Source organism: Mus musculus, chromosome 18 (genome assembly GCF_000001635.26).
Source record: "Mus musculus strain C57BL/6J chromosome 18, GRCm38.p6 C57BL/6J".
NCBI lineage: Eukaryota > Metazoa > Chordata > Mammalia > Rodentia > Muridae > Mus > Mus musculus.
Window position 1 is genome coordinate 79,067,242 of NC_000084.6, and position 26,179 is coordinate 79,093,420.

The 26,179-nt window shown below is 45.3% G+C and overlaps 1 protein-coding gene across 1 annotated transcript in view; it reads right to left on the reverse strand.

The window, feature by feature from the left end:
• Positions 1-26,179, reverse strand: part of Setbp1 (SET binding protein 1) — a 360,067-nt gene that overhangs the window by 316,864 nt on the left and 17,024 nt on the right. The window contains exon 2 of the mRNA NM_053099.3: positions 19,310-19,939. Coding sequence (NP_444329.2) covers positions 19,310-19,774 — 465 coding nt within the window. The 5' untranslated portion in view covers positions 19,775-19,939. The remainder of the gene's footprint in view (positions 1-19,309; positions 19,940-26,179) is intronic.

Below are 26,179 nucleotides of genomic sequence, written 5' to 3' on the forward strand. Positions count from 1 at the left end.
GAGAGCCACGGGAAACACTGACGCAGACCAAGGAGAGGATAGAATAGTGTCTTCAACATAAGACAACTCAGCCATGCCGGGCTTGGTGTCGCACGACTTTAAGCCCAGCACTTGGGAGGCAGAGGCAGGTAGATTTCTGAATTCAAGGCCAGCCTGGTCTACAAAGTGAGTTCCAGGACAACCAGGGCTATACAGAGAAACCCTGTCCAAAAAAAAAAAAAAAAAAAAAAAAAAAAAAAAAAAAAAAGGCAACTCAGCAGTGCTGAGGACAAATCCAAGACAGAGAGTTGCCTTGGGGACTATGAGGAGCTGCTCTCATTATCTCCCGCCTCCTGCCTGTACAGAACATTGGTTCAAATCTCAGAAGTTACGGGAAAATCAAAGTGAAGTCAGAGCAGCAGGACGTAAGAGACGGGCCCTCAAGACATCAGCTGGAGGAAGACACCCGGAAGAGCTCAGCCCACAGCCGGCTCCCCCAAATCATCCTTTTCAAAAATATATTGACTCTGTTTACAGCACACATACATACGTGTCCACACAGATACCCTCTCACATACTCATGTCAAGACACCCTCTCCTTGGCAAACAAGTGACAATATGCAAATCACTAGAAGCCACAAAGATTTGCTTCGGTGGGGGATACGAACAAACAAGGAACAATTTTGCAAGTGGGCACAGATGGCTTAGCTCCTCCGCTTACAATAGACACTAACAAGATTTGCCATAACTAATTCACTCTTTCACACCGCCGCTCTGCCCCCTTACCTTCTGAGAGTGAAAATTTTTCCCATCGTGGCCATCTGCATTTTTGTTCCTTTCTCCTGCACCAAAAAGTGCAAGTCGCTCACCCATGCTGTCTGTGAACGGGCCACATTCAGATGGCTAAATCCAAGTAGGAGATGTCACCTTTGAAAGTAACCATATGCTGGCTTTTGTCATGCCCTCGCTTCAATGAAAGCCTTATTTAGAGCAGGGATGGAAAGTGTGTCCTGTGTCCTCTGCTACAGGATAAATGAGATGAGTTATAAAGAGTACATAAAGACCAGAAACACCCAAAATGAGAGAAAGGCAGCATGCCACATGGATGCCTAGAGACCCTCCCTGGCCTCTCTGGGTTTCACTAGACTATCTCCTCCATATATGACCTCCCAATCAGCTCTTGACCTGCATCGCCTGTAAACAGTGTGCTGTGACTCTGGCCTCCTAGTGCTAGACTGTCCTATTTTGTGAAAGACAAACTCCAAAGGCCACCAATTATCTCCCTGTGCTAAATGAGAGGAGCAGAAGCAGGCCCTCCTTGCCCTAGCCAGCCCACCAGAGAGGAATCTGCCACAAATGTAAAATTGGGAGCAAAGGTCATCTATCATTAGGAATGAAGCCAGACGGACAGGCAGGCATCCCGAAGCCAAGCAAATGCCTGCTCCTCCCTGGAGGTGCCGAGGGGGCAAAGAGGCCCAGCTGCCTAGCCTGGGGCAGCCCAGGTCCAGACCTACCTGCACAGCTGCCCCATACAGGAAGTCAATCTTCAACACAAGTGGCAAGCTGCCAGCATTTTTTTTTTTAAAAAAAGGGTGCGGGATGGCAGGCTGGCCTTTGTCAGGGCACTTGCTCGATTTCTGCAAAGATCACCTATGCATAAGGTGCCTTTGTGAGGCAGCCCTCTCATGCAGCCCCAGAAACACTGTCACTACACTGAAGCAGGCACTCATCCATGTGTGTATGCTCTTAGATGCAGTCATTTCCTTCCTCCACTTGCAGTAGGCTCAGCATCACACTCAGACCTGGTTTGATGCTTTTTCTGGCCTCTACGGTATTTTTGCCATCTTAGTTTCTCAGTTTTGCTTTTATAAGAGCCTCTATTCTTTCTTCTTTTTTTCCCCTGGATTCTGTACTTTCTCGTCTACAGTGATGTCTTCTCTTTCTTTCTCTACACTGACATCCCTAGGACATCTCCCCCACCCCCAGGTTAAATATATCAATACCACCAAGCACACGTGTCTTCCAGACCCCAGAATAGATGTCTCTCACTCACATCTCATCTTGCTCTGCTCAACAGTGCCTCTTATCTTTGGTTTCAATTAGACAGATTGGCCCTATCACTCAGTGAAATTGACCAGTGAGTCCCAAGGCATCTTTTGAGAATTGTTGACACCTTCCTTCCCAGATGAGTTGCTACGGAGAAGCCTTTCTGTCTTATTCCTACTTTGACATAGCTTACGAGTCAGACCGGAAACATTTCCCCAACGGGATATTTAAGGAACAAGAGCCAGTTTCTTCTCTACAATATTGCCTGGTGTGCAACAAATAGTGATTGAAGAAAATCCTTTTGATTAGATGGATGAATAAATTAACGAGTGGCCTCATGATGCTGAGGAAGAGTGTAGTTAAAGTGAGATAATTAGCACCAGCATTGGCATCCAGGGCCCAGGAGGCTGAGCTCTGTGGGCCCCTCTGCGTCCTTCTTTTGCTTCTGTTCAGAAATCAACTTCTCTTCTGCCCCTTCCAGCTCCCCCTAACTCACAGCTCTGAGACCTACAGCCCCTGTAAAAGCCAAATTCCAAAGAGCGACCCACCTCCTGCAGGTACAGCCCATGTTAGCCGGGAGAGCTGAGAATAGGTGCATTGTAAGATGTCAGGAGCAAGAGTGCGCAGCTGGGCAGTGCGTGCGCACCATCATCCGCCACCTCCCTCACCCTGGGGAGCTACATGACAGACTCTGTCTCTTCATAACTGTGAGGACAAAATGTCTCTTCATACATAACTTGCTATAGAAAAGAGAGAAGTCATTTAGTAAGAATCCCTCATTCTAGGTGATAATTGGCTGCACAAGTATCCCATTATAGTCATTAATTGCTCATACATGCACACATGCATGTAAACACACACACACACACACACACATGTGCGCGCACATGCACACATGCATGTAAACACAGATACACACATATATGCGCGCACATGCACACATGCATGTAAACACACTACACACACACACACACACACACACCACATTGTAAAACTCACTCCATTCACTTCTGTCTGTCCCCATTCTGTGCCTGTCTGTCATGTTTGTGGTACTCTTCATGTCTGTCTATGGGAGTCAGCAGGACCCCGGTGCCCTGGGTCACCAGTGCACACGACAGGAGGAGGCAGAAAATGATACGATAAGGAGAAGGTTCATGAATTTTGCAGATTTTCAGCCATACCCCGCATCATCATGTGGTCATTCTTGACCTCGGTGTCAAATCACCATAAGGGGCAATAAATGTACCATAAAGGCCACTCCCCTCCCCCAGGCTCCACAGTTAGGATGCTCTGTCTGTCACCTCCTCCCTCTGCAGAGAGGAGTTGCACTGATGGGAAAGCCTGAGCTTCTGGGGGTGGCTGAAATCTGACTAAACTATCTCTGGTTTCCCAGACTTCTCACTGAGGTGGTCTCGTTTTACACACGCGGCACTTGAGGCGTTGGGGAAGCTGCCGGTCTTACAGAAGGCAGGGTCTCATCTCAGCTTCAGTCTCCTTTGTACTGCGGCTTCAGGAGCCGGTGCAAGGTGCTCGGGAGCGTGGAGGGCAGGCCCCATGCTCCCTGCTTCCTGGCTCAGTTGCAGAGCTCAGGACAGTTTTCTGGTCCTTGCTGCCCCTGATTATCAAATAGGAGTGTCATCTGCCTTGTAACTGCCAGCCCGCAGCAAGTGGGATTTCCACAGAAGACTCTTTCTTTTGCTTCTGATGTGTAAGGCATATCCTTCAGAGAGAAACCTGGAGACCTGAGAGGGCGGACACCAAAGGCTCTCCAGAAATGCCCTTGAGGATAGCAGGACATTTTTTTGAGTCAGCAGTAGGATTTTGGGGTCAGGGGACAACATGGGAGTGGCAAGAAGTCTTGTTTCAGAGTTGGTTCTGATTTTCTTGGTTTGTTTTTTTTGTGTTCTATTTTTTGTTGTGTTTGTTTGGTTGGTTTGTTTGTTGGTTTTGGCTTTCCCCCTGCTAAGCCATGACTGTGCAGGCTCTTAAAACAAGGGGGTCCTCCATCTACAGCTGACAGTAGCAGCTGCAGCCTCCGACTGTCCTGCAGAATGGCAGGGAATCGAATCAAAAGGAAAAGCAAGTGGGCAACCTTTCCTAAGGGAGCGTGAAACACAGTACCAGGCTTTCGGCAAACCCAGCAGACACAAGCCCTGATTGGAGGTTGCTTCGGAACAAAGGGAAATTGGTATTTAAAAAAAAAATTCTCCTGAAAGCCAACTCAGCAGATGGGTTTCTCCTGAGCTCCAGGAGGGGTGGGGGAGGGGGCTGGGAAAGGATGCTGGGGTAACACAACTGCCACCAGGATACAGATGACTGAAAAGTGACAAAGATGGGCGATGAGAGCTGACCTCTCACCCCAGAATTTCACAAAGGGTAATTACACCATGTGGCGGGTATCTGGGCCCGGAGGCTGACCATTTCCAACCCGCAGCTGTTGTCAGTCACAGCCACGTTGGGGGTTTTATCAACAACAGAGTGAAGCCAGGCAAAGAGAGGCCATTGAAGGAAGCCGTGGAAGAGCTTACTCACAGGCTATAGTTAGTCGGACATCCACAGCAGCGTGGTTCTAGAGAGGGCTACCTCCTAAGTTTACTGCTCAGTTAGCACTTCACAGCCCTTACAGTGGCTTACTCAAAGACTCTTCAGGACAAGTAGAAGAAAAAGGGCACTATTAATCCCTTGTTCTGTAAAGGAAACACAGACCCCTTTGTTAAAGGCACTACTGGTATTTGAACCCAGAACCCCAGTTCTGTAGCCACATCTCTTTCTAGCAGGCATGACCATGCTGTGCCCCATGGGTATCAGGTGCTCCATTAAAACAATGAATGTGAACACAAACATTTCAAACTTATTTAAAACAGGATGTGACACCCCCCCCCCCGCTTTTGTTTGTTTTATGTGTAATTCAATTTCATAGTTTCCCATCATGAGCTTTGTAGATGACGTCATGTCTCAGTGGTAAAAGGTGAGACCCACCATCTGCGAGTCTTGAATGTCAATGCACAGCTAAGTGTTCCAAAAGGGTCATTTGCCGAACTCTGACTTTTCACTGCAAAGCATGATGCTTTCCATGATCCCGTGAAGAACCCTGGCTTAAATCTCAGTTAGCTCATTAGCCAAGAACCCAACAACATTACTGGAACCTCATTTTGTTCCAAGCCACCCTGCTCCTGGGAGAGGGACCTGCAGACTGTTTTCTAGCTGTGCCAATACCAGACAGGAACTATAGACCTTGGGCAAATCTTCAATGCTCACCTTCACCCACAGCCTAGACCTAAAAAGCTGTACAAACTAGCCAGCTACAAGCTATTCAACACTTCTCACGTTAAAGATGGCCCAGCCAGACAGCAGCGAGCCATCTTTCAACGATGGTATCCTGGTGCTGGAATCCAGGGAACCCAAAGCTTTCACCTTGTACTTCCCCTTGCTCCCGTAATTAGCTGTAACATCAGGCAAGCCATTTTAAAAGCCCTCTGAGCCCTTTCCCAAGTCTATAAAACAGAGAGGATTAACAGTTACTTCACTGAAATGTTCAAAGAACATACCAGAAAGAGGCAATGGTCGGACACATGTGAGCACATTTTCTCCAATACTAGGTAGATGGGATGTCTGCTACCGATTTTCCATTCCATGTCCTACCTGCAGAATATTTTGACAACCGACTGTAATTCCTCTGGATTTCTCTAACTGTACTTATTCTACCGGGAAAACCAAAGTTTCCTTGGTAGCAGGTGGCAACAGGGAAGGGGTCCTACAGACGCTCCTCTGAGGGTGACAACCTTATATTCTATGATCAGGTCAGCTCCTGGTGGCTTGAGCCTCTGGCGATTTGTCTTTGGCTGAGTTTCCTTTGGGGAATTCAGTCTCCAGGCTTTATCTCTGTCTTGCTCCAGGTCTACTAAGATTCTGCTTACACTACCATGCCGTCTTGGAAGAAAGAAAGGTCATTTTTTCTCCTGGGCTTGGGAGCCAGACATGGATTGAACATGTAATGCCTTTTTATTTTTTCCTTGACTTGTTTTTTCACAAGGCTTTTGCTGATGGCAAGGTGAAGGGGCATAAGTAATAATGTAAAAAAAATTCTTATTTTCTCTCTCTGAGCATGGAATTTCATTTTTCCCCCTCACTACCACCAGTCCCTCTAAGCTGGGCAAAAATTTATATCAAGTTTAGAGACACATGAGAGCAGAAAGAGTGGTTGGTGAGCTTGGGCCAAAAGACTCCTGGCCAAAATCAAGGGAGCTGACACTACTTTAGACCATGTGGTCCCTTGGTGGTTGACTTTCTAACTGTGTGGACATGCCACCCAAGGCTGCAGACACTTTAAATGGGAGTTAACAAGTAGCAAGTTAGTTTATGAGAGACGTGAATGCCTGCCTACACAGAGGTTCACAGATCAGCCGGTTCTTCTCCCATGTCATCCTGGGAAGGGACAAAATGTACATCTTTGTACTTCCTAGTCTCTCCATGTGACCCCATAACAACAACAACACCTCTAAGCACTGGACACTCCCATTCCATCTGCCTATTTCATGGCCCCTTATCCCAAGGGATACAGGAATCAAGGAAAAATCAAAATGAGGTGCAGGTGACATCTTTTGGTGTTCCCAATAAGAGAACTTCCCTCTCTTGGGTTGAGACTATAGAATTTCTTCCTCCTTTGTCTTTCTTTGGTTCACCAGGCTTAAATAACTCAGGCCACTGCTTCCTGTCTTTTTCTATATTTATGCTCATCTGACTCGGGTGCCTCTCATCAAAAAGGGATGGCTATGGCCATGCAATGTTTTCTGGATGTCCGTACTGTCACCTGATAAGGCCAATGCACAACCTATATCGGACATGGAAGTGATGTCAGATCTCCAGGATGAGTTGTTTTAATTTTAAAGCATTGTCTTTCCCATGTACCACCTAGGTTCTGAAGGCGAGCAGAGTTTTCCTTGTCCTCTCAACATAGTATTCCAGAAGAGGACACCTTCTTTTCCAGTTTCCTCTTGGTCATTCCAGGAAGGAATCAAGCATGCTAGCCAGGGAAGACCCTCATAGCTTTTCCATGGCGGTAAAGGAGTAAGTTTGACCTGGCTTGATCAAAGCAACTTTGGATGCTGACTCTCACCTCTCAGGAAGAGTAGTTTTGGTTGACTAAGGTAACTCTAGGCCTTCAGGAAGAGCATGTTACCCCAATTCTCAATAGCCTTTTGGAGGCCAGTTCTCCCTAGCCAAAGCGACTCTGGCGTTGAGCAGCATTGACTCCCAAGCGACTTGTGAGTCCTTATGCCCCGGATTCTTACGGATGAACCTCACAGATGTATTTTACATCATTGGAAAAACTCAGATCACTAAACCTTAAAACAGATCCCTGAGCCGGGCAGTGGTGGCGCACGCTTTTAATCCCAGCACTTGGGAGGCAGAGACAGGCAGATTTCTGAGTTCAAGGCCAGCCTGGTCTACAAAGTGAGTTCCAGGACAACCAGGGCTAGACAGAGAAACCCTGTCTCGAAAACAACAACAACAAAAACCAGATCCCTGAACCTATAACCTTAAAAACCTAAAAAAAAAAAACAACAAAAAACAAAAACCCTAAAACCCATCGCTACATTTTCTACCACTGATCCACTTCCTCTTCTCTGTCACCTATCATACTCTATTTTGAACTCTTCCTTGTTGATTGGTTTCAGACATTCCTATCTTTAGGGTATAAAGATGTGTGGAGTTCCCCAAGTCTTAAGATGCTCCCTTGAGAATTAAATCCAGGGTGGGGAAATCTCACCCAGTTGCACTTCTTTTAACCCAAATGGTTTTGCTTGGTTTGGTATCTTTCCTTATTTAATTATTTATATTTTACAGTCTCTCGTGATAGGGACCTTATACCACTGAGATAAAGGAAGTAGTCTCAAGATACTTCTAGCAGGGGCTTGTACCCAGTAATTACAGGATTTAATTCTTAAAAAGAGAGGCAATATGTGGCCATTGTTTAAATCCCAGCTGAGGGAGGTGTAAGCCCAAGAGCATTGGTGTACAGACCAGTGTTTTAAATTCTTTTGTGGCGATGCTCAGGGCCACTGTCAAGGACACTTAAAAATAGAGTCTGAAGAGGGGAAGGAGGGTGTTCAAATAGTCTGCTCACTTCGAGGGCCTTAGGTATGCAGAGGGGATTCCATTTCCACTCCAGAGGCTCAGTCACTTCTCTTCCCCTCTCTCTCCTTGGGATCATCACAGACAATTCCTCTTCTATTTGCCTCAAACCTAAGGAAGCGGGATAATATATTACTGTAATACTGTCTTGTCTCAATTCAAGTTGCCTGAGGGAAAATTTGGACAGTAGATTAAAATCCTAAACTCTAGTATCATCTTAAATGTGGACCTGTTTTGTAGGAATCAAGGGAAATGACCTAAAATGTCTTAGGTTGAAGTCTTCAAGGTGCTCCACCAAAACTGGGTGCTGGACAAAGAAAATGAAAAGAGGTGACCCAGCCCTGTGAGGCTTAGGAGGGGCAGAGCTTTCTGCTTTTATCACTTCTGTCTCTATAGCGCTACCACAGGGGTCATGGTCCTTTTTAACCAGAGACATTCAAGCAATAAAAAAGTAGGTAGGAAATTTCTCTAGAGAATACTAATACATCACTGGGCAACTAGCACCCATTGGCACAATCTAAACTTGTCTCCTATCTTGAACATTTTTTTTTCTTGTAGACTTCCAAAATTCCAACTCTCTGTCTGTCTCCTCTGTACAAGAGACCCTTGTTTCCTGCTGCCTTCCCAAATGGGTCATTTATTGCCTCATGTCAGGACTTCCACTTGGTGTTTCACCTTCCCTTCCCAAGACTATTCTTGAAACTTACTAGCCCAAATAACTAGGTTATCCCAAGAGCTTTCAATAACACAGGAACCTCAGGCTCCACAGCCTTAGCAGCAGAACACGTGCAGCTCAAGGTTAACAAAGACCCCAGGAAACCCCCCAGGACTGGACCACATTATAGGGTTAAAGGTACTTAAGGCAGTATGGGGCAGGCAAACAAAAGGCAGATCCCTCAAGAACTGACCTTGTTCCCTCAGGGAATAGAGATGGAAACTTTCCCCTTCCTGGTGTAACTATCCTGTCTATTTGTTTCTGATCAGTATCTCTGAGTTATTTTATGGCAAAGGGAAACAAATTTCAGTTTGTCCCTAAAATTCTCTAAAATAACTGAGGAGCAAACCTGTGGCTACTTAGATTTCTTTTCGCTCCTGCTTTATGTATTGTAAACTGTTTTTTTTTTTTTTTACTTTAACTTGCTTGTTCTTGATAAAACTTTAAAATGTGGTATGTATGTGCTGATGAATACAAGTAAAAAAGGCCTCGTAAATACATGCTTGTGAACTAAGATAATCTTCACTTCTTAAAGCTTACCAAAATATATGTGTGGGTGTGTTAAATGCTTCATAAAAACTTAAAATGATACTTGTTCATATAAAACAACCTTCTCTGAGGGTCCCAAGATAAAGTTTTATTAGGTTATAAAATTTAACATTGATAAAGAGATAATGACTTTTTTATACAACAGGTTTTTTTTTTTTAATTATTTCATGTGTGTAATAAATGGCTAAAAATAGAAAATAAAAATGCTGAGAGTTGGTTAAGATGCCTCAGGGTGATACACATTATAAATCCGTCTAGGACCGATTGCTAAAGATTTATTGTTCAAGACTAATATTAATATACAATTACTAAATATAATATTTTATTAAGGTGTAATACATGTAAAATGAGAGTTATATATGTTTGTCAAATACCTCAATGAAATTTCCTTTTCAGATTGGAGATTATTACAGGTGATAAAATATCAACAAATTAAAAATCTAGGTAAGCATAAAAAATGACTCCTCCAAGCATATACAGGTCCCCCCGGGCATATATAGAACCCCCAAGCATAAACAGGACCCCCCCAAAAAGATAGACGTGAAAAAATGAGCCAATTTTTGTCTCTTGCTTCTCAAAGTCAACTAGACTCAGGGGACTTAGAGGCATCTCCCAAAGGGTCCTACAGCTCTGGGTGGCCACATCCCCCTAATTAGGGAGGCGATGATAATTACAAAATACAGAAGAGCCTTCTAAAACCATAGTTGCCTGGAAGTGGCACATACTCTCTTCAGGGGGTACTTCTTGACCCCCAATCAACTACACTAGTATTTAGATGTCCTGGTTTCTTCCTCTCAGAAAAGAAAGCCCTGACTTCATTGCACACTTTGGGTGACACCCACTCTTGAAAGGTGTCAGGACAGTGGACCCATCCTGTCTTCTGACCTAAGGGTTCTTTTGTCACTTCCCCTGCCTACTGTCCATGTATTGACTCTAGCCTGCATCTTAATGGGTTCAGTTGCTTGTTCTCAGATCCTCAACATAACTCTGAGCCTTGGTACTATCTGTGTGTGTGTGTGTGTGTGTGTGTGTGTGTGTGTGTGTGTGTGTATGTGCGTGTGTATATATATCTAATATATACATATATTAGATGTATGTATGTGAGTATGTGTGTATGTGTGTGTGTGTATGTATGTATGTATGTATGTATGTATGACACTCAAAGCCCAGTATAACAGTAGCCAGTAGCCCATCATCTATTGAAATGGAAGTAAAGTAGGGTAACTGAAACACCACAGAGAAGATAAGAAAAAGAGCCAAGTACCCAAATAAATTCCTTCCTTCCTCCCTCCTTGTCCCATCTAAGGAGAGAGATGGAGAAATCAAGAAGTGCTCCATTGTTCGCTCAGGTAGATCACTGTAGGTACACTGTGACCCACTGGGAAAATACCTGCTCTCACTTAGGCCTCCCCCCAGAGGTCCAGGCGCTGATGAATAGCCTGTAATTCCAGATCTGAACCAGTGAACCAACTAACCTGGCACAAAAGGTTGCTTACAACCCTATGCACATTTCTCCTCATAGGTGATTTTTTTTTTATTGTTGAGGTACAAGGATCCATCTGAAGGGACAGATGCCACACTTTCTATCCCTCACAGTGAACCTAGCCAGTGCAGGAGGCAAAGACCCTCTGGGAAAAATACCCAGTAAATAAGGACTAGAAAACCCACTGAAGCAACCTGTAAATGATACTAATGATGATTATCAAACGGCCTCACAGGGTAGGATCTGCTCGGACTTCTCAGAGCAAAGAAAGGCCTCCATTGTTTCCCAGGGGAGGTCATGGGCCAATGGGAAGGTGAGGGAAGTTGACTCTAGGCATGGAGGTACAATTGGGGCGTGTCGGGGGTGGGGTGGGGTGTTGTTATGAACCAACAGACTGCAACTTCAACAGACTACAACTTCACAGAGAAATTTCCACTCAGGATGGCGGGGCTGGGGGTGGGGAGGCTGCCCTTAGGGGATCTGCTGGAATACTATGGGCACTGGAAAAACACCCAAGAAGCCGCACAGCACCGGCCTCCTGCGATGTGTGTCCTTGGCAGACCATAGTCTGACACATTTAGACTGTGTCTCAGCTTGCACACCTTCTGCACGGAGGGTTCACTGCTTTCCTTCTAACACTTAAGTACATTTGTTATGATGATGGATGACTGAGAGTCTGTGTTGAGGCTGTGGTTGTGTATCTATACTCATCACCCAGAGACCTTTAGCTCTGTTAACCCTGTCTTCTCCTCGGTCCCTCTGGCCAACGACCCTTCCCTTTTGGAGTAAGGTTCCACAGGCTTATTGTCCCTCTGAGGATCAAGTGAAGCCCGGCACCTAAACAGCTGGTCCTGTACAAATGATGAGTTTATAGTTCATGGAGAAAGACAAAAGCCAAGAAGTACATGGCTTTGACATTCCATGTTGGCTGTTTGTCTTTGTTGAAAGCTGCCAGATGCTGGTAGCAAGGACTCTGGCCCTGGACGTGAGCACACTCCTGCTACTTCCCTGTGACTGAGCCACAGTTACCTTCAGCAGCACCCAATCACCCCCTGGCCTAGTAACCTGCCTGTGAACAAACAAGGTTGCTGAGCAGGTCCTGGGATGTTGTGCGTATAACACTTGGAGATGAGGACGAAAAACAATTGTTCCTATTGGCTTTCATTAACTTAAAAAAGAGAGAAGGAAAGAAAGAAAGAAAGAAAGAAAGAAAGAAAGAAAGAAAGAGAGAGAGAGAGAGAGGGAGGGAGGGAGGGAGGGAGGGAGGGAGGGAGGGAGGGAGAGAGAAGAGAAGAGAAGAGAAGAGAAGAGAAGAGAAGAGAAGAGAAGAGAAGAGAAGAGAAGAGAAGAGAAGAGAAGAGAAGAGAAGAGAAGAGAAGAGAAGAGAAGAGAAGAGAAGAGAGATATGCAAGCCAGTCCTTGAGGGGCTTGCCTAATCCTGCCATGAGAGGCCTGAGACAGGATGATGGTGATTTAGGTCGGAACTACAAAGCAAGAGCTAGTCTCAGAAAACCAAAAAAAAAAAAAAAAAAAAAAAACCACAAAAAAAAAAAACAACAACAAAACCATAAAGCAAAAATCCTGAACTTTTGTATGAGAAAAGTATGGGGGAATGCATAATGGAGACGAGGCCTTCTTCACAAAGAACAGCAGGGTAGCTGCTGCCAGCTGAAACTACCTGTGGTCGTGGTCGCTTTGACACTTCAGAAGTTCACTCTGAAGCGTCAGTGCCCTCGGCAGTAACCTTGGTTTGTCACCCAAATGACCGCAGAGAGAGAAGACCTTTAACATATCTCTAAATAAATCCCATAGCAATCTTCCCATGACCTCACTGCCCAAAAGCATGTTCCTCTGCATTAAGCCCGTTTATGAGAACATTAGCAGAGAATGCTGAGGCGTCCTCCAACTAATACATGAGGCATGGCCCAAGCCTCCCAGAACCCAGTCCTTCGGAGGTCACTGCACCTGCCCTGTGCCCACATGGAGGGACTTCAGATGCACTGTCAGAGAAATGAAAGACAGGAATCTAAGCAAGGAAGACTTCCACACAATGACACCAGGAAGTGCTTGTGTGGGCTCTGACCTTAATGAAGTCCATGCAATGGGAAAGTTCAAGATGTTGAAAAAGTTGCCCAGGGCTGAGCTAGCGTAGCCTGTCCTACCACACCTTCTCACTGTAGGGTCCTCACCTGCAAAACAGACCTGGTCCCCGAGAATCTGGTGTTCACACCTAGGGTGTAGGATTGACAGTCCCTCTGAATAGCACTCAAGCTTCATTCTGGTTCTTGTAAGCACACTGTCCCTGAGTGACTCAGAGTTCGCCAAACAAACCAACAAAAAACACTAAGATGTCCTTAGGGAAGTCCAAGGAGGAGAAATTGACTACCAAGAAAATATTAAACCCAGGAGGAAGTAGGCCAGCTTGGTGATTTAAATCCTTAGAGAGTCCCAAACCCAGAAGAAAAAACTACAAAACAAACAAACAAACGGCCAAAAAAAGAAGCCAGGTTGCATGGTGGGAAATAACTTAAAAGAAAAAGAAAAAGAGTGTTCTCTTTGAATGCATGTCTTGTTGCTTTCAAAGCTCAACTTTGTTATGTGCTCCATGATTTTAAGGCTTTTGATATACTTGGGGGGAGTTCTTGGCGGGGGGGAGGGGTGCAGTTTGATGATAAAACAGTTACCAAGGCAGAGATCATCATCTATGTGACTAATAACTGTCACACTCTTAGAGAGGATGCCTGGCCTGGTGAGCAGAATGGCTCAGGGATCTGTAGTGAGAATTCAGAGGTGGAGACCCAACTAGGAAGAGGCTTCCAGCTGAATTCTCAGTAAAGGTGGTTACCAGCTCCACCTTCAATTGGCTGTCTTACTCCTTCGCCTTTACTGGTGCAGTGTTCCCTGTTACTCTGGGAAGCGATACCTTCAGAGGAGGGGCAGACACCCAACAGGTACTATTTTAGCTACGAAATAACCCAACAGTCTCCACTCAGTAAACATTTCCCAAGTGACGAATAAATAAGAATGTGTTACCTTAAAAGGATAAATAAATAAACCACGGCAGAAAAATCATTAATCAAGAAGATGCATGCAGCCTTTTGCAAAGAAATGCTTCCAAGACTTGCCCTGCTTGCTAGCCAGGTGCAGCTTTCATGACAGAAGAATCGGAGAGATATCCAGGAGTTGGAAATATTACACCCCCATGTTTACACAAACAATGCAAGAGGGAGAGACAAGAGACGGTGCTACCCAGCATGAAGGTAAAGCAGGGTTACCTGAGCCACAGGAGGAAGGGAGGCTCAGACTGATGCTCGCAGACACTGACTCATAGACCCTGACTGGACTGGAGGAGGAACAATTGCCAGACAGTCTGACCCTTTAATAGGTCCAACTGAGATTAATCTCGGTCAACCCCTGCCTAGAAGTCCTTGCCCAGCAGCCCCTCGGCTCTCCAGTCCTCAACAACTCAGTGCATCTATTAGCATAGAGGTCCAAGAGAGCAATGTGTCACTCCTCCTATTCTAAGAAAGGTGGGTAACACTGGAGAAAATCCTCCTTGCTATCAATCACTTTACCTCTCTGCAGCAAGCACTGATTCAAATCCTGACAGAGTCCGATCAAACCCATTCATTCCTACTAAACATATGCTAGATACCCTTCTTTCCTATCCCTAGCACCCGGAAATTCCTTTTCCTTCTCATACTTTATGCGTTCGACACGAAGGAAGTGCTGTCTAGGATGGAGTAATAAAAGGCTTCTCAGGAGAAGACCACATCTGGGGGGGAGAGAGGAACGATCCTGAACTCCTGACCTTCTAGAGACTGAAATACATCGCCTTTGGCGTGTAACAGGACCAGCTCCAAAAGCAATCCTTACCCATCCTCGCTCATCCTCTTTCAAAGCAATCCAAACCACAACTTCTTCCTCTTTCAATGACTATTTATGGGCAAGATCTGTCCTATGGGCTGACAGGAGACACAGCTCAATAAATCAGAACTCTTATGATGATACGTGCTGAAATAAATTAGCCAGATTCCCTCTAGTCTTTCAAGTTACACCACCTAGAAATTGTCATCTAGATTTGGCAGATGAAGACACTGGCCCTCAGAAAAGTAACAGTAGGGATCCAAATAGGCAGAGCCACTTAGCAGACCAAAGAGTGCAGCTCGGATACCCCCACCCCTTCTCTTGCTGTTGAACTTAAAGTGGAGTGGCTAAGCCCCTGTCCTCACTCAGAGCTGCTAAGCTCTGAGCTGAGAGCACCTTCAGGTCTACCACTGCTGGAGTTGCTAGTCCTGTGTGTTTTGAACCTGAACTTGCCTCTTGAGATTCATCTTTATGTTCTCTGTTGTTTTTATTGACTGGCCGGAAGGGAAGCCAGAGTGAGCACAAGTCGCCGTGTCACTGACTCAAGTAACTGTAGGACTCAACAGTCGCTCCGCAAAGCCCCAGGAATATGTTCTGAACATCCAAACCCATCAGACACAGTTTACACACTTTCCATGAACCAACAGATCTTGAACCCTCTGCTGAAGGCCATCCAGACCTCCATCCTAGACCACTGTGCTGGTTTTAAAAAAACACCATTAACCTTGAGGCCGTGAGATACTCTTTTTGAGTTCTTCCATTGGAGTGAGTATGTTCTTTCACCATCCACAAATGCTCTCTAATTTGGAGGGTTAGTCCTAAGTTTGAAACTGGGAACGAAAGTGCTACGGCTGCTACAGAGTATTGAGCATAGGTCTTGTCGTCGTCATCCCAAAGCTGTAGACCATGGCGCCTACGAACACAGTAAAGAAGCCACTTGTAAGGGGTAAGCCACATGACACGTTTCTCAGGGAGCTTTCCTTTTCTGAAACAACCACATGGGATGCAGTCTGAGCTCTCTTTGCTTAAAGCTGTCAATCACCTCAATAAACTATTAATCCCTTTGCTTAAATAGAAAAGAACATACCAGAACAATAAACTTCTCTCTGCCTCCAGACTTGAACCCCAAGACACTCAAAACCAACCCAAATGAAACACAACACTTGCTGTACTGGATCCTGTCTCTCCCCTAAGTCAGTTCGATAAATACTGTGGGAGGTGAGACAATTGTACGTCGGTCCATGAAGTTAGAAAGTGATGTGGACTGAGTTTCCTCGTTTGCGCTGCCCTTTACTTACTAAGAGACAGAGTCTCTTGATAGACCTTGAGTTTAGCAAGACTAGCTGTTCAGAAAGCCCAGCCACCTTGCTGTTTATACCTCCTCTGTGCCAGGATTACAGTTATGCCAGACACATTTATTATTATTTTTATTATTATTATTATTATTATTATTATTATTATTATTATTATTATTAATGTAGGCTCTAGGATCCAAAGTCAGATCCTTACATTTGCATGAGAAGCACTTTACTGACTAAGCTTAGTAAATACTTTAAGCTCTACAGGCCCATGTCAAGGCCCAGCACTACCACTGCACTAATAAAGCAGTCACAGACAAAATGTAATCAAGTGGACTTGGCCTCACTCCGTTAAAACTTTATTTATGGACACTGAAATTTGAATTTCAAAGAAGTTTAACATACTTCAAAATATTTCTCTTTCTTTGATTTTTTTAAAAATCTTTTCAGAAATGTAAAAAAAAACCCATTTTTGTGTGTGTGGGCTGTAGAAAAACAGGAAAGGGACTGAATTTGGCCCACAGGCTGTGGTTGCCAACCCTTGCCCAATGTCAGAACGCACATCCAAATGCCCTCAAGAAAACATCTCCACCCACTCAAGGACCAGGTCCACGTGGCCTCTTGGAACTTCTTGGAGTAGGACTGGGTTCCTAGGGGCAACCCTGTGCCCACATCTACAGAACAGGGTTCCCATTTTCAAGAGATGCCAGAAACTGGATCTCAGGAATAGATACTGATTGGTATTTACAAGACACCATCTCCAACCTTTCCCTGTCCCTGACGGTTGTTGAATATCTCTAATTTACTGTCAGTAAATTCTGCAAGTTTCACCACTGAATTTTTCCATACAAGCTACAGGCAAGGTTTCCACGCAGACCCTCAACCTCAGCGTTTGGTTGATCTCTGCAAAATGACAGGCATTTGAAGACTAATAAAGTCAGTATTCTAACCCAATAGAGATAAGAGATTGTTCTTGCCATATATCAAGGAATTACAACCCCATGCTAATAACTTTATTCGTTCACTCCTGGAAAGTAACAGCTTTCAGAGTGACTACATGCAGAGGAGACAGAGAGACACAATATGCAGCCAGCATCTAGGAGCTGAAACATTTTATAAGCTCCTCCATCACAGTGACATCATAAAACGCTACTGCGCAGTGGAATCCGGCCCCCTTCGCTTCCACTCCTTCCAACTGGGAGGCATAAAAATGCTTACCACACGAGGCAAACCACATGTTCAAATAAAGGATTTCATCTTTCTAACAAAAACACTCCGCTTCCTCATTCACACTTCAGTTTAAACTAAATTTGGGGTTGAACCCCCAAACTATGAGCTGGTACTCAAATCCCAGTAGGGTGGGAATGGAGAAAAAGTAATCAACATAGTTACAGCTTTCAGGAACCCCCTCAACACACACACACACACACACACACACACACATACATACATACACACACACACAGTCACATGCACACACAAATGCACACACACATGTTCTCACAGACACATACTCACTGACTCACACACAATACACACACGCACACACACACACCATACTCACACATGCGTGCACACACACTGACACACACACATGCTCACACAGACACACACAGACAAACTCTCTCTCTCTCTCTCTCTCACACACACACACACACACACACATACACACACACACACACACACACACACACACACACACACACACACACATATTTCAATAGCACATAAAGAACTGGGCCACCTCAGTGGTCAGAGACAAGTACTCACTTTCCAACCTAAGACACACAACTCCAAAGCAACAATGTCACTTTATAAGTGACTCCAAAGTTCCTGTCAGGTATGACAATAACCTTTGTTTGCAAAACAGAGAGCTCATGAACCACAGCCAAAGTGTAATGGGAGGAGGGGAGTGTGTGACCCAGATGCTCTGGCAAATGAAGCCAACGTTTATTCCTCCCTGTCCCCAAACGCTAATGGAGCAGGGAATCAAGTGTCCTGGCTCCCTGGTACTGAGGATTCTGCATGGAGACGGGTCAGTTTAAACACAGGGCAAGCTGGTCTCGAGACAACTATGAGCACTTGTTGCGTTTGAAAGAAGCGCCTAGCTCACATCTTTGACTTTTAATGCAAAATATCAGTGAGAACCCCTGGCCCGAGGGCCAACACAGCTCCGTGGTACAGAAGCAACAGGACTTCTGCTCAGCTTTTTGAATGAGTGCCGCGAAGCTTACAAAACTACCAGTGACAGGAACATTCCAGAACACTATCATACCACTCACTTTAAGTTCTTATGCCAATCTAGTACAGGTAAATAATTATACAGCAGTGAGAGGCAGAACCTGATTAAAACTTGAACCAAAAAACTTGGTCAACTAAAGTCTCTTTCAGAGCCATGCCAAGGCCACCTAGATTCCTGAAGGCTACAGCTTTCTATCCTGGGCCTGTCTTCTGCTATCACAGGCTGAGTACCACTCCCATCCCCAGAAGGAAGTGCACTATAATTCCACACACATGCAGAATAATACAATAAAATATGGATCCAACCATCCCCAAGGAACTGATCCTGCCAAGCACCTCTGTCTGCACGCCTGTGTTTGACATCTGGCAGGAAAGTAGACCAGACTCATCCAACCCAGAACCAGACAGGTTCACCGTGTCTCCGATCGCAGCTCATTCAGCTGGACCGCAGACCCTCCCCTTTTCTAGTATCCTCTTCTCATATGGTTCTCTGATGGTACACTTCCAGGATGAATGTCTCTGGGTCACAGGGAACACTCTATCGCAAAGGAAACAGGGCTTTCTCAGAGCGTTCACCTCCGGAAGTACTACAACACTAATAAATGAAACCAAAAGTTAGTTGTGACACTTCTTGGCTGCTCTGATTGACCAACTAGGAAAACAGATGCAAATGTCAAAACAAAAGCGAAGCAAAAAGTACTTTAAGCTTTTGCAAGACTTGGCTGACCTGACCTGTGGGCTATTTCCTAATGAGCAAGATGTGTTCCCAAATCCTAATTCCCTAGTAGCTTATGTTTCCTAGGTGAGTATAAAATATAATGATAAACTCAACATTATACTATATTATATCATAGACTTGGCTGTAGGCCCTACATATTCCATCAAAGAGGCTGGTGATTCAAAAGTAAATACATTGGAAAATAGATTGACTTAAAAGTTGGTGGCAGAATAGCAAAACCAGAAACAAAGCCAAACTTGCAAGGCGCGGTTCCCTACCTTCTTTTTGGAGTGGTTTCTTTCATCTTCCTTAGTCGCTTTGCTATTTTTCCCAGTACGGGACACCTTCTGGTCCCCAGACTGCTTTATGGTGATCTTGATCTCAGGTGGGCAGATATAGTTCTCCAGGTTTTTGGGGGGTTTCTTAGCCCGCTTTGTGGTCTGAATCTTCAGCTTTAAGCTCCCCTCAGTGAAGTTGGCCTCCTTGATGGAGAACTCCTGCTCCTCCAAGCCATCTCCAGCCACCCATTTCTCACTGTCTGCATTAGAATTGCAATCCACATCTCGTCCTGAGCCCAATTCATCCTCCTCCTCTGGCTCCATGCGTTCTCCACCCACAGAGATGCCTTTCAAGGGCTCTCCTGAACAGCCAGGAGCAGGTGGGGATCTGGATGAGGAGCCCTGAAGGAATTCCGACTCACTCCCTCTTTGCCGGCAGCTGCTTAACATTTCCCTGGGCTCCATGATAATCCTACAGTCTTCAGGAGTTCTCAGGACAGGGAAGGGATGAAGGGGAGCAGAAAGGGTCAAAAGAGAAGAAACCCAAAATTCCAAGAACAAAGTCGTCCAGCTGTAGGGTTCAACGTCCCAAGAACGGAGATGTGGCGAAGCCCTCAGAAGGGGTCAGATCTGTAATTGAGAGAAGCAGAGAGGTAATTGGCTATGGTAGGAAAGAACCAGACCCCAAGATAGCCAATGTCAGCTTCCCACGTGCCCACAATATCAGAAAATCCATTCAAATTGTGCATAATCAAACTGAATTACACCAGAGCACAGGGGAACCCAACGGGCCCAGGCCATCAAGATGGATGGGTTACTGTTATTTTTTATGGCTTCAGGTCCAACAATAAAGACCTGTGAGTCCTGAGCCCGGCCCAGCTGGTTCTTACTCGAAGCCACAGCAGACTCCATGACTCCAACCACCATGACAGGGCAGTCTGAACGCTGACACAGGCCCGGGGGACTGTATCTAGGTTATTTGTTTTATCACTTCTCTCTTCCATCTGAGGAAAAGTTTGCAAAATGAGAAGGGCTGCACCACCCACCCCTCTATAGGAAGAACGTCACTGAGCCCACTCCTGACTATTCGTGATCACGTGTCATTATGTGAACCACACATTATTCCCGGTACTCAAAATTTTCTAGTTTTTGTTATTGCTGGTTTGTCCTATTTGCTTTGGATGTTTTGTCTTTTGTTCTGTGAGACAGGGTCTCATTTTGTAGCCCAGAATGGCCCGGAACTCACTGGGTAGCTCACGCTAAACTCTAGTTTGTGGCAACACTCCTGTCTCAGCTTACCAAACGCTGGGAATCTCCATGTGACCTACCCCTCATGGCAAGCTACCTCGTAAACTTGGCTGTGAGAATTGATAAGAAAACCAAAATATTTCAATAGGAAATCACGAATAACCCCAGGAGTAATGCAAAACAGACTTTGACGTGTTTTATCAACAGAAACATGAGACATTTAATCATTTCCATTACTTATATAAAATAGCCATTTGTACAATTTGTGACCTTCCCTTTTGTTCCTCAGATGAAAGGTTATTATGTCCACGTAACAGAACAGCAGAACAAAAGGGAGAGGGAAACACCATTTCACAAGCCATCAAAACTGTCAGGCCTCCCCACTAGCATCTTCCCTCCAAGATGAAAAGGGAAAAATCAGGTTCTCTCCAGATAATCACAGGATGAGTCAACTATGCCTTGTACTCATTCCATCACTCCATTCTCTAGTTCAGACACTTGATTGCAAAAGCCAAAGGCAAGGGCAGATGTCGATCTGTAAGAGGAAGCCTACGGTCCCAGAGGGAAACTACAATATTTTCCTAATTTAAGAATAAGGTTCCTCAGAAAATTGGACATAGTATTACCCTGAGGACCCAACTATACCACTCCTGAGCATATATTCAGAAGATGCTCTAGCTTGCAATAAGCACACATGCTTCACTATGTTCATAGCAGCCTTATTTATAATAGCCAGAAGCTGGAAAGAACCCAGACGTCCCTCAACAAAGGAATGAATACAGAAATTCTGATACATTTACACAATGGAGTACTACTCAGCTATTAAAAACAATGAACGTAGCCGGACGTGGTGGCACATGCCTTTATTCCCAGCACTCGGGAGGCAGAGGCAGGCAGATTTCTGAGTTCGAGGCCAGCCTGGTCTACAAAGTGAGTTCCAGGACAGCCAGGGCTATATAGAGAAACCCTGCCTCGAAAAAAAAATGAATTTATGAAATTCAAAGACAAATGGATGGAACTAGAAAATATCATCCTGAGTGGGGTAACACAATCACAAAAGAACACACATGGTATGCACTCACTGATAAGTGGATATTATTAGCCCAGAACCTCGGAATACCCAAGACACAATTCACAGACCAAATGAAGCCCAAGAAGGAAGACCAAAGTATGGATACTTTGGTCCTTCTTAGAAGGGGGAACAAAAACCCATGGGAGGAGTTACAAAGTGTGGATCAGAAACTGAAGAAATGACATCCAGAGACTGCCCCACCTGGGAATCCATTCCATATACAGTCACCAAACCCAGACACTATTGTGGATGCCAACAAGTGCTTGCTGACAGGAGCCTGATATAACTTTCTCCTGAGAGGTTCTGCCAGTGCTTGACAAATACAGGGGTAGATGCTCTCAGCCAACCATTGAACTGAGCACAAGGTCCCCAATGTAGGAGCTAGAGAAAGGACCCAAGGAGCTGAAGAGGTTTGCAGCCCCATTGAAGGAACAATATGAACAAACAAGTACCCCCCCCCCAGAGCTCCCTGGGACTAAACCACCAACCAAAGAGTACACATGGAGGGACCCATGGCTTCAGCCGCATATGTAGAGCAGGATGGCCTTGTTGGACATCAATGGAAGGAGAGGCTCTTGGTCCTGTGAAGGCTTGATGTCCCAGTGTAGAGGCATGCCAGGACAGGGAAGTGGGAGTGGGTCGATTGGTGAGCAGAGGGAGGGGAGATGGGATAGGGAGTTTTTGGAGAGGAAGCAAGGAAAGGGGAAAACATTTGAAGTGTAAACAAAGAAAATATCTAATAAAAAGTTCAGAAAAAAAAGAATAAGGTTTCATTACTTCTGAGCCATCCTTCTTACTTCAGTGAGCACTCTCCCTATTGCTATCAGGGAACACTCTACACATTGTCTCTGCCCACCTATGAGCTCAACAGTTTAAAGAACTGGTCAGCCAAGTGTGCTGTTTCAAGAACTGGCCTACCAAGTGTGCCCCATGGGGCTTATAGGGACACACTGAGAACAACCAGGAACTGGAACCTGACAGCTAAGTGTGTGTCACCTGGCTTTAAACCCAGCACATTCTCAGTCAGTCCCCTGCTAGAAAGGGGGGGAGCAGCTAAGGGAAGAGAGCTCCATATGAGCCATGCATGGCCTGCCAAGAAGCCCAGAAACACACGCAGATCCTAGACGTGGTTCAACTCTGCACACAGGCACGCTTATAAGCAGCTTCACTCTGAGGAAAAATCAGTAGTGCATTTTTTGTCTGAAAGTGACAAGTCTGCCCCAGTAAAATCACGAGCACCTTTGCTGTGGCTACCAAGAAAAACACTAAAGAGCGACTTGCAACTCAGGATGGACAAGACTGTGTGTCTTCCTGTGTTGGAGAATTCAGACACTTATTCAAAAAAAAAAAAAAATTCTGAAGTCTATCTCCAGTATACCCATGTTCCTATATTCTTCAAACCTTTTATTTTCTAAAGAGTCACATTTAAGTCAACTGTAGTAGTATATGCCTGTGACTCCCAACATTTGGGAAACCGTGGCAGGAAGATCACAAGTTCAAAGCCAGCCTGGCCTAGCGTAAGTAGTGAGTTCCAGGACAGCCAAGAATATATAGAAAGACATTATCTCAAAACAAACAAACAAACAAGCAAAGGTCTTATCAAGTCAACATCCACTGATTCTACTCTTATCAGGGGCACATACTCCAGTGTCACCCTAACATATCAAGATGACTTAGGACAAGGCCTTGTTGATAGCAGGGAGAGTCCAGTAGGCAGTAAGCCCCTCTCCATCTACACCCCATCTCCAAACACATTTGAAGCAATTTTTTTCCTAAGGACAACAGCACCCAAGGTTTATCCCCTTAGGCAGGAATCACCAACATTATGCTTTAATTTCTCAGTAGCTACCCACACAATTACCCTCAGGCACAAATACCAATGCAGGATGTAAAATAAGGCGTAGACTTCCTCAGAAGCACTTAGCAATCCACCCGGACTTCAAACCAGAGCAGGCAGATCCTGTGAGGAGATGAAAGAAGAAGAAACACCAGCTACAGATGAACAGACGGGCTCTGAAGTGGGTACGTAATTACTAGGAAGAAAGCATCTCCCGTTTGAAAACAGTTTGCTTGAGATTTTCATATATTCAACTGCATGAGTCAGTTAACTATTTAGATATGGTAATAAGAGATCCATAAAAATAAAGATCCAATTCAACAATTGTTTCTCAATTCCTCTAAAGAAGAGCACACCCTTGATTAGAGATTTGGAAATCATATTTGAAGAATGCCTATGAAATCTCCAAGAAGATCTCTTTCTGAGAAATTAGGCAACTATTAAAGAACTATTAAAGAAGAAAGGCCCTGGTGTGGGTGGGGCATAGGGTGATGGTGTTAACCTGTCTGTCCCAGAAATGAGAGAATCTGAATGAAGGTCTCCAGAACCCGCTTCAGTACAAGATGGCTTGCTTGTCATTTCAGCCTTAGGAGGTATATTTGGGATTCCCAGGAGCAAGCTGGCTATGGAGACCAATGTTATCAAAGTCAAGCCTCCACATTTGCATGTAGGAGGGGGATGTATGCGTGCAAGTGAGCCTACACACACATGCACAACTGTCTACATGCAATCATGACATACTTAACCACGCCATGAAAAGAACAAAAAGGGGGGGGGGGAGGAAGAGGAGGAAGAGGAGGAAGAGGAGGAGAAAGAGAAAGAGGAGGAGGAAAGCAGAAAGAACATAGAGAGAGCAGACAGTGCAGTCCAAGGCACCAGGACCATGTAGGATGATACTAAGGAAAGAGCAAACCGATGTTGGCTAAGGGTGTGGCACGCAGTGGGACCGGCGAGAAGGCTAGCAAGTAAAAGGTTACAGCTGGATCATGAAGTCCTTGAGTGACAGACTAGTGAGTTCTGGATTTCATCTTTCAAGTAACGAGAAGCCACCAGGGGAACGAACAAAAGCTATCAAAGCTTGGTTTTAGGAAAGTGTAACCCTCGTATCCTGTCAGAATTAGGAAACCTAGTAGTAAGCAGATAGTTATCCCTGCTGAAATCTGAGTGTGCTTTCTTGACGACCAGTTAGAGTTTGGGGTATGGTTGGATTTTCTCATAACAAGCACTCTAGACAAAATGAAAAGGTCATTAGTCATTGCCCCAAGCTTTTCAAGGATCCATTCACCCCAGACACCCTGATCTTATACCGACTCTCATCTCAGACCATACTAGCTACTAAGTTAACAACTGTCTACTCAGCCCAAACCGGACTCCACAGAGCTCTCTCTGCACTATTTTCATAGAATCAGTTCTTAGGTTTGCAGTCATGGATCCCTGCAATCTTCAGCACAGGACTGGTCCTCTCTAAATGTTTAGGCCATGAATAAAACAAAACAAAAACAAAAACAAAAACAAAAACAAAAAACACAAGCCAAACAGACCATCAGCTGTACAGGGTTCCCTGTCTCCAATGCAGCCCAAACTGACTCCCACAACTGTAGCTTACTCCCCGGTGTGGATATCTCCTCCGTAACAAAGTTACGAACTCTGGGTACCAGCACTCACTAGCCATCCAGAGTTACATTTCACCCAGCTGTATCGATTGCCTGTAAGTGTCAGTCTTGTATTGTCTTCTGGTTGTTTTGAGCAAGTAAACCTTATTTTTCTAATTCAACAGCAATTCATTCAGAGGCTGAGGCCAAGCACAGATGAACAACGCTCACGGTCTCCTCACCTCCACCCTGAGTTGGAGTACTTGGTTTCTAGCAGTTCCTTCTGAATGAAAATGTATTCATCTCTGACAACAGTTCAAAGGCCTTCTCCCACATTAGCTCCACCCACCCCAGTCAAGCTCCACCCACCCAGAAAGCCCCAGTCAAATTTCCTGCGGATCCTGGGGATGATGATCCAGACCCTGGGCCCGCATCAACACCAATACCTTAAAAACCTACACTAAAAGAGCTTTCAAAAGCACAGAACAAAGAAACCTAACCTATCTGTTGACTTCCCCAGCCCACAAGGCTGCTGCTTATCAGACGCCCCAGCAAATACCTGCCAGCCTACACACACACTGAGTTTTGTGGTGAGCCTGGAGATGACTGCCAGTCTTCCTGTGAAAAGCCCCTGCCAACACACACGTGTGAGCACAGTCACACACTCAGAGATGGGGGAGCCCGGGGAAGCGAAGGCATCTTGACCTGTTCCCATGCCTGCAATCAGCGGCTGGCTCGGAGAGGCCAGCAGGAGCGCACAGTGGACACTCTATGCTAGGTTCCCTGCCTCCAGTGCAACACAAGCGGTCTCTTCTGGGGCTGCCTTCAGGGCTGTCCATGCAGACATGAAAGGTTGCTTAGGAAATAAGGCTTCAGCAGGTCCGAAGAAGCAGTAGAGAGAGGAATAAGAGAGAGCCGTGTCTTAGAACGCACAATGAGACCAGAGTGCAGCAATGAGGTCTCTACCCATGGCTCTGGCATTCAAAGGCAGTGAGATGCTAGCCACTCTAAGTGCCTGATTCCACACTTCCCTCAACAAGGAGGGAGCGATCCCCATTAAGCAGCTTTAGTATGCGCAGCCATAGGCCTACGGGGACACTTCAAATTGAACAGTTTGAACC